The sequence below is a fragment of the Camelina sativa genome, chromosome 19 (assembly GCF_030686135.1).
Source record: "Camelina sativa cultivar CO46 ecotype springtype chromosome 19, ASM3068613v1".
Classification (NCBI taxonomy): domain Eukaryota; kingdom Viridiplantae; phylum Streptophyta; class Magnoliopsida; order Brassicales; family Brassicaceae; genus Camelina; species Camelina sativa.
Window position 1 is genome coordinate 17,110,860 of NC_141898.1, and position 14,758 is coordinate 17,125,617.

Consider the following 14,758-nt stretch of genomic DNA (forward strand, 5'->3'; position numbering starts at 1 on the left):
AAGTCGTCTAATGAGACAAAATGAACGACCTAAGGGTTTTCCTTTCCCTTTTGCCCAAAACGCAGTGTTTAACTTAAGTCAAAACGCAGGAAAAAGAGTCAGCATCGACCGATGCTCCTCCAGCATCGATCGATGCACATCCCAAACCGGGATTCCGGTTCGCGGATGTTACAATCCAACTCAACATGAAATGGAGAAAGGCTTCTACGGGACCCTTTTAGCCCAAGGTGCATTATCTTGTCACCGATATATACAATCCACCCATGTCTGCTTCTTTTCTCTTTATTATGTGAGGATCCATCTATAAAGCACCCAAAGAAATTGATATGCTCAAATTAACTCTAAAACTACGCTCTTAAATTAATAGATTGTAATGTTGTAACGGCTCGACCACCACCTCTTAGTGGTCTCCATGTCCAATCCCATTCCATGGGTCCACCTTACTTAATGGACCTCACGTCCTCTCACTAGGCCCGTGAGCCCATCCATATCCGACGGTCGATTTTCTACGTCCGGGAGGTTTTAAAGACTTGTTACCTTCCCTACAAATCACCACATAATCTTTCCTTGTGTTTTGTCCTCACTCGACTTCTCCGCAAGTCTCTAAAACCACTAACGGATCGCAACGTCCTCGTTACGCACCAAGACCGTCACCGCCGACAGTGTGGACCCACTCGACTCCACACTCGTCTGGGTTCGGCTCTGATACCACTTGTAACGCTCCGACCGCCACCTCTTAGTGGGCCTCATGTCCAATCCCAGTCTATGGGTCCACCTTTCTTAATGGGCCTCACATATTCTCACTAGGCCTGTGAACCCATCCATATCCGACGGTCGGTTTGCTTCGTCCGGGAGGCTTTAAAGACTTGCTACCATCCCTACAAATCACCACATGATCTTGCCCTGTGTTTTGTCCTCAGTCGTACAGTTCCGACAATCACTTCCCGGAAGGTCACCCATCCTGAAACTACTCCAGCTCAAGCACTCTTAACTCTGAAGTTCTCTCAGGACCCTTGACTGTGGTCAAATAAATTTTTTTAACCTCTCTGCAAGTCTCTGAAATCGGGGTGTCACAAACACCCTGATCGCCACCTCTAAATTGGTCTTATGTACACTCCTATCTCATGAGCCTACCTTTTTAGTGGGTCCTACCTCCACTCATTACTGATGGACCCATCCGTATACGATAGTTAGTTTGCTACGTCATAAATGTTTAAAAGAATTGTTTACCAACCCTACAGCGACAAATCACCACATGATCTTCTCGCTGTTTTGTTCGCACTCGAACACTTCTGACAATCACTTCTCATATTGTAACCCATCCTAAAACTATCCCAGCATAAGCACAATTAACTGTAGAGTCTCTCGGAATGGTTGATCGAAAAGATAAGTGCACTATGGTACATATGTGGTCAAATCAATTTTATTAAACCACTTCGCATGCACCACTATATTTTCTGAAATTAGGATGTCACAGGAATCACAATTTTATTATATAGGGGCCGAATTCTACATAGACTCAAGATCATGCAATAGATTATCAAGTATCTAATTAAGCTAAACCATAAAGATTGTATTAAAAACAAGAAAGCAAAATAAAACAAGCGTGTATTCAATAAAAGAAAAGGTAGGCCTAGAAAAATTGTTAGGAAATTCTGAATTCCTCATAAAATAATTGTCATGATTTATTAAGAACCATTATAGAAACTTAAAATCACAACAATAAAATTAACCAGCTTTTGCTGCAGAAATTATTAATGTTTAAATCTAGAAATCCAAGTTTCTTTGCTAAATTCAACAATTCAGACAAGCATTAGTGATCATGTTTGATAAGCTCACAAAACCACTAAACCAAATTTATTTGCAAATAGGTATTTTGTTCATAAGATTATTTCATGAAATCAATAACACTTTCGTGTCTACCAATTAACCTAAGATCAGATTTGCTACTCTAGAAAAAATTAATAAGCACTATCTAGATGAAGAGCTATATTGATTCAATCCTAACAATCCGATAACCTAAGAATTCATGAATTCTTTTAAAAACCCTAAACCTAACAAGAAAACTACTCAGACATAGTGAATGAATCAAACATCATGAATAAGATTACACAGATTGCATAAAAGAAATCAAAAGAAAGAGTTAAGGGTTTAGTCTTCTCCACAAATCTCTCTTTCAGGTTCCAGGTAAAGTAAAGCATAGAACTAAACAATGAGCAAAAAATCATATCTATATATATATATACATGTGTGTGTTCTAAAACACGATTTGAATTTTATAGAAAATAAAGCATAGTATAAAAAATGACCTATAACTCCTTAACTTTTATATAGTAGAATATGTTTATATATTTCATATAAAATTTTACACTATTTTTCATTTCTATATGTTTTAATATTATATTTCCAGTTGGGTTATAAGTTTGAAACATTTATATTTTGCAAAAAGGAGAAATAAAATTGTTATTTTTCTTCATCTTCCTTCACATTATATAGTAAAACATCTTTCTTTAATTTAATATAAAATCCTACTCTAGTTTTGGTTTTGACATATTTTATTATATTTCTATTTCAGTTATAAATGTGAAATTCTACTCTAGTTTTGGTTTTATGATATATTGTTCAAAGGAAAAATAAAATTTACCATGACATGTTTCTTAATTTTACTTCATAAACTATCTTTCTTTAATTTATATAAAATTTCTACTCCAGCTTTTGTTTTATAATATTTTCTTAAAAGGAGAAATATAAAATTTACCTGACCCCCTAAGTATTGCTCCTTCTTATCGAATCTAACCATGGCAGATTGGTTGCTGCTTCCAAGAGACATACTACTAATTGTTGGTCGTTTTGTGACGTATTTCGAGATTGTCCTTTTCCGATCTGTCTGCAGCCCTTGGCGAACCGTTGTTCCTTCCCCGCGTGATTCCCGCTGCTTAGGCATCAAAAGTCATATTCCCATGTTTGTCCACTATCGCTACAACTACAGGGGAAAACCTCGGTTTGGTAGCGATGATGAGTATTGTACACTAAAAAAGTTCCCAATTTATCTCGTGAGATTCAAGACTCCGTTTGGTGATGATTATTTATTGGCAGAGATAAATGAAAGAAAGTCCGGGAAACCAATGTTGCTGTCATCGCCATTAGTAAGCTATGGTGGTCTCACACCCAAAAGAACTCTAATGTTGTTTAACTCCCTTACCACTCAAATTGTCCCTTTGTGTCATCAGTACCAGGTTAGTTTTGATCTCTATTATTACATCGGTTGCATGAGCTTTTTTTTTAATGTTTTGTTGTTTTTCTTTTATTGTGTTTGTGACTAATTTAATTCTTAAACTTATAAAATGTTCGTACCACTTAATACATTAATGTGTTCATTGTAAGGGCCAACAGAGAGATTACTCAAAGTTGGTGATATTTGATTCATCGAACGTCATGATACATTAATGTGTTCAATGTCAGCATAGAAAATTCTACTATATATGTAATTTAGTTAATGCATGAGTTTGATTTCTCATGTCATTGTCTAACTATTTTTGTGATAATCTTGCTAAAGTACATATTTTGGAATTCTATGGACAGAAATTTCGGTCTCTCCTAAAAAATGTCGAGATATATGTTTTCCATTCAAAGAAAAGTTTTATGTGGTTGATACAAGTGGATATGGAAATGTCTTTGTAATCGAACCCTTTATGGAAGTTTCCGAGATCTCCTCGGTCATAAGGTCGAATCATAAGTCTACGAAAGAGGCTCTAGTGAAGTCGGGAGAAGATTTGTTGCTAGTGCAACGGTTCACACCAGGTTAGTCTCATGAAGAAGATCTGTACGCATTGTTCCCACTAGCAGAGTCTCATCTTGAACATATGTATACATGGTTTAGAGTTTTAAGGCTGGATGAAGGATAATTGCATTGTTTTCATTGATGAGAGAAATGGTATTATTAATGAGAAGGAGTCAATCCTTTTGTTTGACTTAAGAACCAAACAACAAGCATCTATGTTTTTAGTGAATGCAGAGGCTTAACGGGCGCATTCGGTGAAAATCTTGAATCTCTAGTATCATGTGGAGTTATGACCATGCCAGACCCAACAACAAGCATCTATGTTTTTATTGATCCTGAGTGGTCTTACTAAATGTGTAAGTGGGAAGAAAATATTTAGACAGCTGTAATCTTTGTGACATCATTGAGTGTCAGATTAAAGTTTGGTTCAAATAATTTGGTTTAGCTGGTTTTGATGAATTTTGACTCAGTTTGCATTTTCAACGCAGAATGGAATGATTTTGAATACCGATTCATTAGTAAAAAAATTGTTTTTCAATTATAATTTTTGCCTATCTATTTTTTGTTTTTTTTGTTTTTTTTTTGACATTGATAATTAAAATATGTGTTACAGAAGTCTTTTCTGAACTTTTTCGATAAAATATATATCACCAATTAATAAAAGATATTCTCGTTCATGTTAAATATAAATTCAACGATGAAATTGTTAAAGGTATAAATATAAAAGATATACTCATTCTTGTTAAATATAAATTCAACGTTGATAATTTTTTAAAAGGTACCATAAACGTTAACTTATAGTATTACTAGAAAGTGAGATGCCTCTTAAAATATTATGATACTATGTAGTTGCTCACACAATGAGTTTCCCACACAATGTGTAGGCTATGTGTTTAGTGGAATGTAATTCTTGATATTTTTAAAAAACTTTAAATTTCTTAATCATTTAATATTGATTATTATTTCTAAAAAATTTGTCCTCATATTTATGGAAACTGTTAAAGTATCTACTTTCACATTTAGTAAAAGAATTTTCTCAATGCAATATAATTTTATTAAGCAGTTATCGTAATATTCATGAATCAGATTTCAGGTTCGAGCATCGATCGACTCTGTAACACCCGCGAACCAATTTCTGGTTATTGGGAAGGGGTGTCGATCGACACCAAGGGGAGTGTCGATCGATACCATTAATGTTTGGCTCGACCAGGTTGTTTTTAATTATCGTTTCTGGTTTGGTTTGATTTAATTGGGTTGTCTAAACCATGTATTTAAGGGAAAACTCGACCTAGGTTGTGAAAAGATGTTGTTTTGGCCGTTCTAAGAGAAAAGAGAAAAGAAGGGTGTTCTTGGGTGTTTGGAGGCTTTTGGAGAGATTCTTGGCTTGTGTGGTGAGATCTGTTGCTGAGGAGTGGAGATATGGTGCTAGGAACAAAGGAGAAGGCTACTAAGGGTTGGATTCGTCGTTGTTGAGTCAGAATCTTCCTGCAAAAGAGGTGAATGCATGACCATGGCTTATCTAAGTCTGAGAATCCTTTGTTTGCTTGATTTGTTGTGTGTTGTGGTGTTGTTCTTGTTTGTGGTGGTTGTGTTATGGTTCTTATAGGTTGCTGAATCTTTTGGGTGAGTTTGGGACGGATTGGAGATGATGGGAAACGGAGATTCGACGATCGGCTTCGAGTTGAACGTGTTTGCGGGGTCGGTGTCGATCGAAACCATGTTTGGGCCAGTGTCGATCGACACCTACCTGGTGTCGGTCGACACCAACTTGTTTGATTCGTGATTTCCTGGTTTGTTGTGTTTTGTTTGTTGTTTGTTAAACATTGGAATCTCAGTTGCTTGTGTGTATAGCCCAGTATATGGGAGGATTGCCTCACTAAGTATTTGTGATAATACTTACGCATCTCAATTGTTGTTTGTGGTGTGCAGGTATGTGATGTGGAATCATGGCGATGAGGAGGAGGATGATCTAGGGTCTCGTTTGTGTGTTGTTGGTTATATTGTTTATGTTGGAACCTTGGATAGAGTTGTGCTAGGTTGGTGGATAGGATGGTTAGGAGTGTTATTGTATTGATGTGTATTGGTTTTGTATTATTGGTATGTTTCTGCTGTGCTTAATGGTTAATGCTGGTTTAATGATGAGTTGTGGATTGACTTGGTTAATTAAGTAGTATGGGATGATTAATTATATATATATATATATATATATATATATATTGTATTTATTATTATAAAAAAAAAACGTGTCAAGTCGTTTCAGTTTGGTATCAGAGCCTTTACGGTTCCAGGATGGTTAAGTGGATGGTTAGAGCAGTTAGGAATTTAATTGGGTGAATTATTTTCATGTCGCTCGATTTATGATGTTGTGTGATAGAATTGATTATGAATAGTTAGTCAATTTGCATGTGGTATGGAGTCCTAGTATCATCCTCTTCGAGCCTTCAATGAGATTCCACGGTAAGATGTGTGTTTGTATGCGGTTTTGAATTATATGCTTAGCTTTCTTTTATGGGTAGTGCAGATGGTTAAGGGTAGAGCTGTTAATGGTCGTGGACGCGGACATGGTTGGGGATGCGGACGTGGTCGGGGACGCGGTCGTGGTCGTGGTAGGGGCAGAGTCCCAGCAGTGAGTGAGTATGTTGAGCAGACTGTGACAGCTGAGGGTGTCGGCGAGTCGCAGGACTTCCAGGAGGGGTCCATGAGTGTGGCCGGTGGTGGTACTGATATGACCGTAGGCGCCGAGGGGGTCGGTGTGGGCGGTGTCGGTGCTCGAGTGGCCGGTGGTGCTAGGGTTCCGGGTGTGGGAATCCCAGCAGGTGGAGCCCCTGTAGGAGGTGTGGCCCTAGCAGGCTTGTTAACACAGCTGCTGGAGCGGATACCGGGAGTGGGTCCGGCTCAGGCTATGGTAGTGCCACCAGTGGTGGCGGAGGAGCAGCAGCTAGTGGCTGCTGATGTGAGAGCTCATGCTCATTATTTGTCTATGCTGAAGGAGATGCATAACCTGGATACTGCGCGGTTTTCGGGTGGTACAGATCCTACTGTTGCAGATGCGTGGAGGACGAGTGTGGAACGTAACTTCCAGACTCTGAGATGTCCTAAGGAGTTTTGGGTGGACATTGGGGTCCACCACTTTATTGGTGATGCTCAGGTGTGGTGGAGATCAGTGGCTGCTAGGAGAGTGCAGAGGGAGATGACTTGGACTGACTTTGTGGAGGAGTTCAACCGCAAGTATTTCCCGAGAGAGGCGTTAGCCCAATTGGAGGTGCAGTTTTTTCAGCTATCTTAGGGGAGTCGGTCAGTGCGGGAGCTGGACTTAGAGTTCAGTCGACTTCTGTCTTATGGGGGTCGAGCGATGGAGTCCGAGGTGGCTCAGATCAGGAGGTTCATGAGGGCGCTTCGTGAGGATTTGAGGGTCCACTGCAGAGGGAGGAGTTATGTTACGAGGGCGGAGCTGGTGGAGACTGCAGCAGAGATAGAGGATGACTTGGGGTCATAGGTAGTGGTGGTTAGTCCAGCGGTTCAGACAGAGGAGACTTTGGAGCAGAACAATCTGAGCAAGGCTAACAAGTCGGAGCAAAGGCATAAGAGGAAGAGGGAAGACACGTCAGGTATGCAGCAAGGTGGGCGAGTGTGCTTCGGATGTGGAAGCAGGAACCATAGGTTGGCAGACTGTCCCAAGAAATGTGATCCACAGGAATATCGTCGATCGTGTTACCATTGTGGGGAGGAGGGTCACATCAGGCCTTTTTGTCCTAAGTGGAGGCAGAAGATGGAGGGTGCAGGACAACCGAAGGGAGGACCGGGTGCTCAACCCGGAGTTTAGTTGGCTTCTGTTTCTTTTTATTTCAGCTATGTATTTTCGTTTGGATTTCGTAAACGTTTATTTCACTTGAGGGTTTAATAAAATGGAGTTATTTGGTTTTTGGAATTTGTGGATTTTGTGGAAAAGGAAATCACTCGGGAGTTCTATAAATGGAAAGTTGCCATAAATAGAAAGTTTCTAAAAAGGGAAAGTTTTATGAATAGTTAGGACTTGTCTATTTTTGGAAAGGGGATGTGAAATGCCGGAGTGGCGGGAATGCTTAGAGGTTGACCTGCAGAGTAGTTGCAGATGAGATGATCAGTTCTCAAGGAGTTTTGTTTTGATTGGGGTTGTCACTGTGTTAATGGAATATGTGGGCTCTAAAAATAGGAAGTATTATGGATAGTTAAAGCTTGCCTATTTATGGAAAGTGTGTTTGCAAACAAATAGAAAGTTCTGTGAGTAGTTAGAACTTGTCTATTTTTGAAGAGGGTGTTTGTAAACCCCAAAGTGTTTGGGATGTATAGAGTGAGGCCTGGGGGTGGCCATGGTGGTGATGATATTCTGGGAGAGAATGTGGTATTAGTAGGACATCGAGATGTTCTACGCGGATCACGGGGTGGTTCTGGTTGGAGAAATGCTTATAGACGTTATGACTGTTTGCTAGAGGGAGGGGGGGTCCTGAACAACTCATGAGGAGATGGGGGTTCTCCTAAGGGGATGGGGGTTCCCTAGATACCGATAGCTCGAAGGATTGCAGTCCTGAGGGTGGCAGAGGAGATGGGGGTTCTCCTGGTACCAAGATCTCGAGGGTGACGATCCGAGGGTGAGACGGTATGGCTCGAAGACGGGGGGTCTGAGAGTGTGATCGATATGGCTTGAAGGTTGCACCCTAAGAGCAGATGAGTTGGTGGCAAAAGTGTCAAGGACGTGGGGATAAGCATGGTAACCGAATGTGGATTTATGAGATTTATGGGGGTTCAATCTCAGGGTTACGGTTGAGATCGGATGTGGATCTCGGGGTTGATGGGGGTTCAATCTCGGGGTTTTCTATGTGTTGACCAGGAGGATCAGGTGTATGCTGGTCGGGGGACCAGAGTGGTGATGATTGGGAGAGTATGGTTTGGATTGACCGGTGGGGTCAGGATTGTGTGGACCAGTGGTGTCATGGTTGCGGTAGACCAGATGGTTGGATGGTGCGAACTGTTGCGGCGGTGGTTGGATGAGTTTTGCGGTCTAGTGGCGGTGTGTTGCAGATTCGAGGACGAATCTTTTGTTAGAGGAGGAGAATTGTAACACCCGCGAACCAATTTCTGGTTATTGGGAAGGGGTGTCGATTGACACCAAGGGGAGTGTCGATCGACACCATCAATGTTTGGTTCGACCAGGTTGTTTTTAATTGTCGTTTCTGGTTTGGTTTGATTTAATTGGGTTGTCTAAACCATGTATATAAGGGAAAACTCGACCTAGGTCGTGAAAAGAGGTTGTCTTGGCCGTTCTAAGAGAAAAGAGAAAAGAAGGGTGTTCTTGAGAGTTTGGAGGCTTTTGGAGAGATTCTTGGCTTGTGTGGTGAGATATGTTGCTGAGGAGTGGAGATCTGGTGCTAGGAACAAAGGAGAAGGCTTCTAAGGGTTGGATTCGTCGTTGTTGAGTCAGAATCTTCCTGCAAAAGAGGTGAATACATTATCATGGCTTATCTAAGTCTGAGAAACCTTTGTTTGCTTGATTTGTTGTGTGTCGATCGTCGAATCTCCGTTTCCAATCATCTCCAATCCGTTCCAAACTCACCAAAAAGTTTCAGGAACCTATAGGAACCATAAAACAATCACCACAAAGTGGGTCGGTGTCGGTCGACACCATGTTTGGGCCAGTGTCGATCGACACCATGTTTGGGCCAGTGTCGATCGACACCATGTTTGGGCCAGTGTCGATCGACACCTACCTGGTGTCGGTCGACACCAACTTGTTTGATTCGTGATTTCCTGGTTTGTTGTGTTTTGTTTGTTGTTTGTTAAACATTTGAATCTCAGTTGCTTGTGTATATAGCCCAGTAGATGGGAGGATTGCCTCACTAAGTATTTGTGATATACTTACGCATCTCAATTGTTGTTTGTGGTGTGCAGGTATGTGATGTGGAATCATGGCGATGAGGAGGAGGAGGATCTAGGGTCTCATTTGTGTGTTGTTGGTTATATTGTTTATGTTAGAACCTTGGATAGAGTTGTGCTAGGTTGTTGGATAGGATGGTTAGGAGTGTTATTGTATTGATGTGTATTGGTTTTGTATTATTGGTATGTTTCCGCTGTGCTTAATGGTTAATGCTGGTTTAATGATGAATTGTGGATTGGCTTGGTTAATTAAGTAGTATGGGATGCTTAATTATATATATTGTATTTATTATTATAAAAAAAACGGGTCAGGTCATTTCAGACTCTAAGGAAGGACATTGATCGAAGCCACTGATCGGTTATTGTTCGGATTAGTTCTAACTTCTCCGGTTTGGCACCATTTAAGGAGAGAACCCTAACTAAATTAATATGAGAGTTACAAATTATGTGATAGAATATAAAATTTAATAAAATATGTGAGAAGGTTCACAAATAAACACTTATTAGTTTTCAAATATAAATAGTTACTATAACTAATAATATATGATATGAGTTCCAAGCAAAAAAAATATTAATATATCTTATCATATATATTTAAATATACTTTAGTTTGTTTTAATTAGAATCATATTTCAAAATAATGTAATAACCATATCATGTTAAATATTTCTATTAAAGTAAAGAAATAAAAGAGAAAATCCTTATTTTGGACAATATGCTACACAAATTAAAAATAAATTGAACATCTTATAAGGTATAATATCAAATTAGATTCTGTCTTGAATAAAAATATAAATAAGATAATGTATGTCATATAAAATCAATTAAAAAAACACACTACAATATTAAAAAAAATGATACATGTCGTAATAAATAATATATTGTATGTCTTATAAAATCAATTGAAAAAATATACTAAAATATTATAAAGAAAATGACACATGTTGTAATAAAAGAGTTAATATAATGTATGTCGTATAAAGTCAATTGAAAATAATACACTAAAATATTAAAGAAAAAATGACACATATCGCAATAAATAATATAATGTATGTCATATGAAAAAAATATACTAAAATATTACAAAGAAAATGACACATGTTGTAATAAGAGAGTGTCACATGGCAACTTCTTAGAGTTTGTCAAAAGAGAACCTAAATTTATTATTATTAAAGAAAACAAAATATCATTATTTTAAATAACTAATATGCAATCAGTTGTTACATTTTAAAGAATTAATATGCAATCAACTCTCATATATGATAGGAATTTTAATATCATATTAATCTAATCAAATTAATATGAGAGTAACAAAATATGTGATAGAATATGAAATTTAATAAAATATGTGAGGAGGTTCATAAATAAATACATTTATTATTTTTCAAATATAAATAGTTACTATAACTAATAATATATGATATGAGTTCCAAGCAAAACAAATTATAAATATATCTTATCATATATATTAAAATATACTTTAGTTTGATTTAATTAGAATCAAATTGCAAAATAATCTAATAATCATATCACGTTAATTATTTCTATTAAAGTAAAGAAATAGAAAAGAAAATCCTTATTCCGGACAATATGCTACACAAATTTAAAATAAATTAAATATCTTATAATATCAAATTAGATTTTGTCTTTAATAAAAAAATATAAATAAGATAATGTATGTCATATAAAGTCAACTAAAAAAAATACACTAAAATATTTTTAAAAAATGACACATGTTGCAATAAATAATATATTATATATCATATACAATCAATTGAAAAAAATATACTAAAATATTATAAAGAAAATAACACATGTTTTAGTTGTAATAAAAAAGTGTCACGTGACAACTTCTTAGAATTTGAAAAAGTTAACCTTACTTTATTACATAAAATTTTAATATTCAAATGTATGTTACCATTAAGTCCATTACTATCTCTTAAGATTATTTTTTGTTTCCTTCTCATACAAATAACTGAATAAGTCAAATAGTGGCATAGCCGCATAAAGGCTGGAATACTCGGAGTCGTAGTTACGACTTAATAGCGGAGGATAATGAAAATGATAGTGGGGATTTTGCATTCAATGTGGCTACCAAATCCAAAGTAGTTGAGAAGCTCTAAAGGTATAAGAAAGTAGGATATTCTAAAACTATTTAACATCCTCACCTTCTCCATTGTCTCTCCTCGGTAGTTTTTTTCGAACTATTATTTGTTTCGAATTTTCTCTGAAGGTTCTTAATTTATAAAAGTCATTGTTTCATCAATTCAATTGAATTATACGAACAATAGGAGAGAGTGTGCTGTATAACCTATAAGCTGTATATCCAACATTCAGTACGTAAACTAGGTGAACATGGAATTAAATAAAGGATGACCAGTAAGAGGCACTTGGTGTCGCTCATTAATTGCTTCTTTGAAAAATCGAACATGAGAGATTTGGGACATGAGAACATGCGGAGAAACGCGGTATGAAGAAGAACTTGAAGGTCTCTCAACTATATCTCATAAATGCTATCTCTGTCTCGATCTCTCTCTCTCTCTCCTTACTATATATAGTGTTACTGGCTAGGTCAAGTGAGCTAAAACAATTGTATACTGATCGAGTAACGATACTACAACACTTATTAAAAGATATGGGGAAAGTATCGTTTGGGTTAGTGGGGTTGATGCTTGTCGTGTTAGTAATTGGGGTTGTGGAGTGTAGGAGATTTGAAAAGGAGACGTTAGGAGGTGGTGGTGGTGGACTTGGCGGTGGCTTTGGTGGTGGGAAAGGTTTTGGCGGAGGAATTGGTGGCGGTGGAGGTGCCGGCGGAGGCTTTGGTGGTGGTATAGGTGGAGGCCATGGTGGCGGTTTAGGAGGTGGCATTGGTGGAGGCCACGGTGGTGGTCTAGGAGGTGGTGCAGGAGGAGGTGCCGGTGGTGGTCTAGGAGGTGGTGCAGGAGGAGGCGCTGGTGGAGGACTCGGGGAAGGCCATGGTGGAGGTATTGGTGGTAGTGCCGGAGGAGGTTCTGGTGGCGGTCTAGGAGGAGGTGCGGGTGGAGGACTCGGAGGAGGTCATGGTGGAGGTATTGGTGGTGGTGCCGGAGGAGGTTCTGGTGGCGGTCTAGGAGGAGGTGCGGGTGGAGGACTGGGAGGAGGCCATGGTGGAGGTATTGGTGGTGGTGCCGGAGGAGGTGCTGGTGGCGGACTCGGAGGAGGCCACGGTGGAGGTATTGGTGGTGGCGCCGGAGGAGGTGCGGGTGGAGGATTCGGAGGTGGTGCTGGTGGGGGTGGTGGTCTTGGAGGAGGACATGGTGGAGGTTTTGGAGGGGGCGCAGGTGGCGGTTCTGGTGGGGGATTAGGCGGAGGTGCCGGAGGAGGATTCGGTGGAGGAGCTGGCGGTGGTGCAGGTGGAGGATTCGGAGGTGGTGCAGGAGGAGGTTCTGGTGGAGGATTTGGTGGAGGTTCTGGTGGAGGATTTGGTGGGGGAGCTGGCGGAGGAGCTGGTGGAGGATTTGGCGGTGGTGGTGGTGCCGGTGGTGGAGTTGGCGGTGGATTTTAAATTTAAATAAAATTGAATATATTCATACAAAATCTATTCTTGGCTTGAACTAATTGAGCTAGGGCTAGTAACTTATGTACCAAGTCATATGAAAAGAAAGTAAATCATGTTTTTCCTTAATTTGTTATTATGTATGAATCATACTTAATTTTTTTTTAGAAAAAGTTCCAATATTCATATTCATTTGAAAAAAGTTCCGGTTATTTGTTCATCGTTTCGACAAATAGATACAAGAAAAAATTGCAGTTGACATTTATTTATATTTTTATTCTTATATAGTCTAGGTTTTGAAATCCACGCATATATATTTTGATAAAAATTATATATGATTGATTATATCTCATAAAAAAAATTAAAATTAGTACTAAGGAAAAAAATTAAATTTCAGATACACAATTTTTTTAAATATAAAAATCAGTTGTGTTATAAAATAAAATCTGATAAAAAAAAATCATAAATTTAACTTGACGTCCAGGCGAGACAAATCAAACTGATGACCTCACATATCCTAAACCATTTTCTTTGACCACCAGAAAAACGAAACAATTTTATAATCATGAATTTAACTCGTGTTCATATTTAATTGATTGCTACCACTTATGTTTTCGTGTTTTTTATTCAATGTTTTCTTATTCTTCATATTCTTTCTTGTCATTTTCATTGTCAAATTTTGTGTTAAGTGTCATCGTAACTTTAACCGTTTGGTTCTTCGTTATACTCTTTTCTTCTTCTTTCTTGTCAACTTCTTCACATTCTTCCACTGAAAAACCTTTTTTTAGACTACCACACAATTTTTTTAACCCATCAAACTCCAAAAACAAAATCATTTCTTTTCTCATAAAATTTGTGAAATTCATGATTGCCAGCATAGTCAACACATGCACCCAATTATTGACAATTTTATCCATATACTTATTTGATTTTAGATCCACGCGTTTAGAAACTTCTTAAACCAAAATCCTTACTTGGTTTATAATATTTTTAAAACATAATAAAATATACTAATAATTATTTATTAAATATGAATCATATTATATATATAAATATGAGTACACGATAAGAACATATTAATTATAAATAAATAATATCAATTATATTATATCATCAAATAATATCAACCGTATCATATTATCAAATAACTGTAACCGTATATAACAGTAACCGCTTGAACCGTAATCGTATTTAAACGTAACCGTTTAACAAACTGTTAAACGGTTCTAGTTAAGGTTACAAAAATTTCTAACCATAACCGATGGTTAATAAACCTTAACCGTAACAACCGTAACCCTGGTCATGCCTATGTATAGCTAATAAAACATGTGTGTTTGTCGTCCATCTTTCTTCTTTAAACCTCAAAATTTGACTCAAACATCAAATTAAGGTCTTGCGATGTCAATCCTTCTTCCTTAGACCCAAAAATAAAAAATTAATGAAAGAATATCAACTCATCTATAAAATCATACACAAAAATATGTTTTACAGCTCATAAGAAATAAAAAGCACAAATGTAGATAAATAAGATA

At 37.8% G+C, this 14,758-nt stretch overlaps 1 protein-coding gene and 1 pseudogene across 1 annotated transcript; both read left to right on the forward strand.

Annotated features, from left to right (window-relative positions):
* The first annotated feature begins 1,370 nt into the window (after window positions 1–1,370).
* Window positions 1,371–4,133, forward strand: LOC147920702 (putative F-box protein At2g16290; annotated as a pseudogene).
* Window positions 4,134–12,221: 8,088 nt separating this feature from the next.
* Window positions 12,222–13,355, forward strand: LOC104766927 (uncharacterized). The gene has a single exon (XM_087503352.1). The coding sequence runs from the start codon at window positions 12,327–12,329 to the stop codon at window positions 13,233–13,235; it is 909 nt and encodes a 302-aa protein (XP_087359478.1). The 5' UTR covers window positions 12,222–12,326; the 3' UTR covers window positions 13,236–13,355.
* The last annotated feature ends 1,403 nt before the right edge of the window (window positions 13,356–14,758 follow it).

Excerpts from the sequence above, each read along its gene's own strand:
- LOC104766927 (XM_087503352.1), top strand. The coding sequence starts at position 12,327 with ATGGGGAAAGTATCGTTTGGGTTAGTGGGGTTGATGCTTGTCGTGTTA.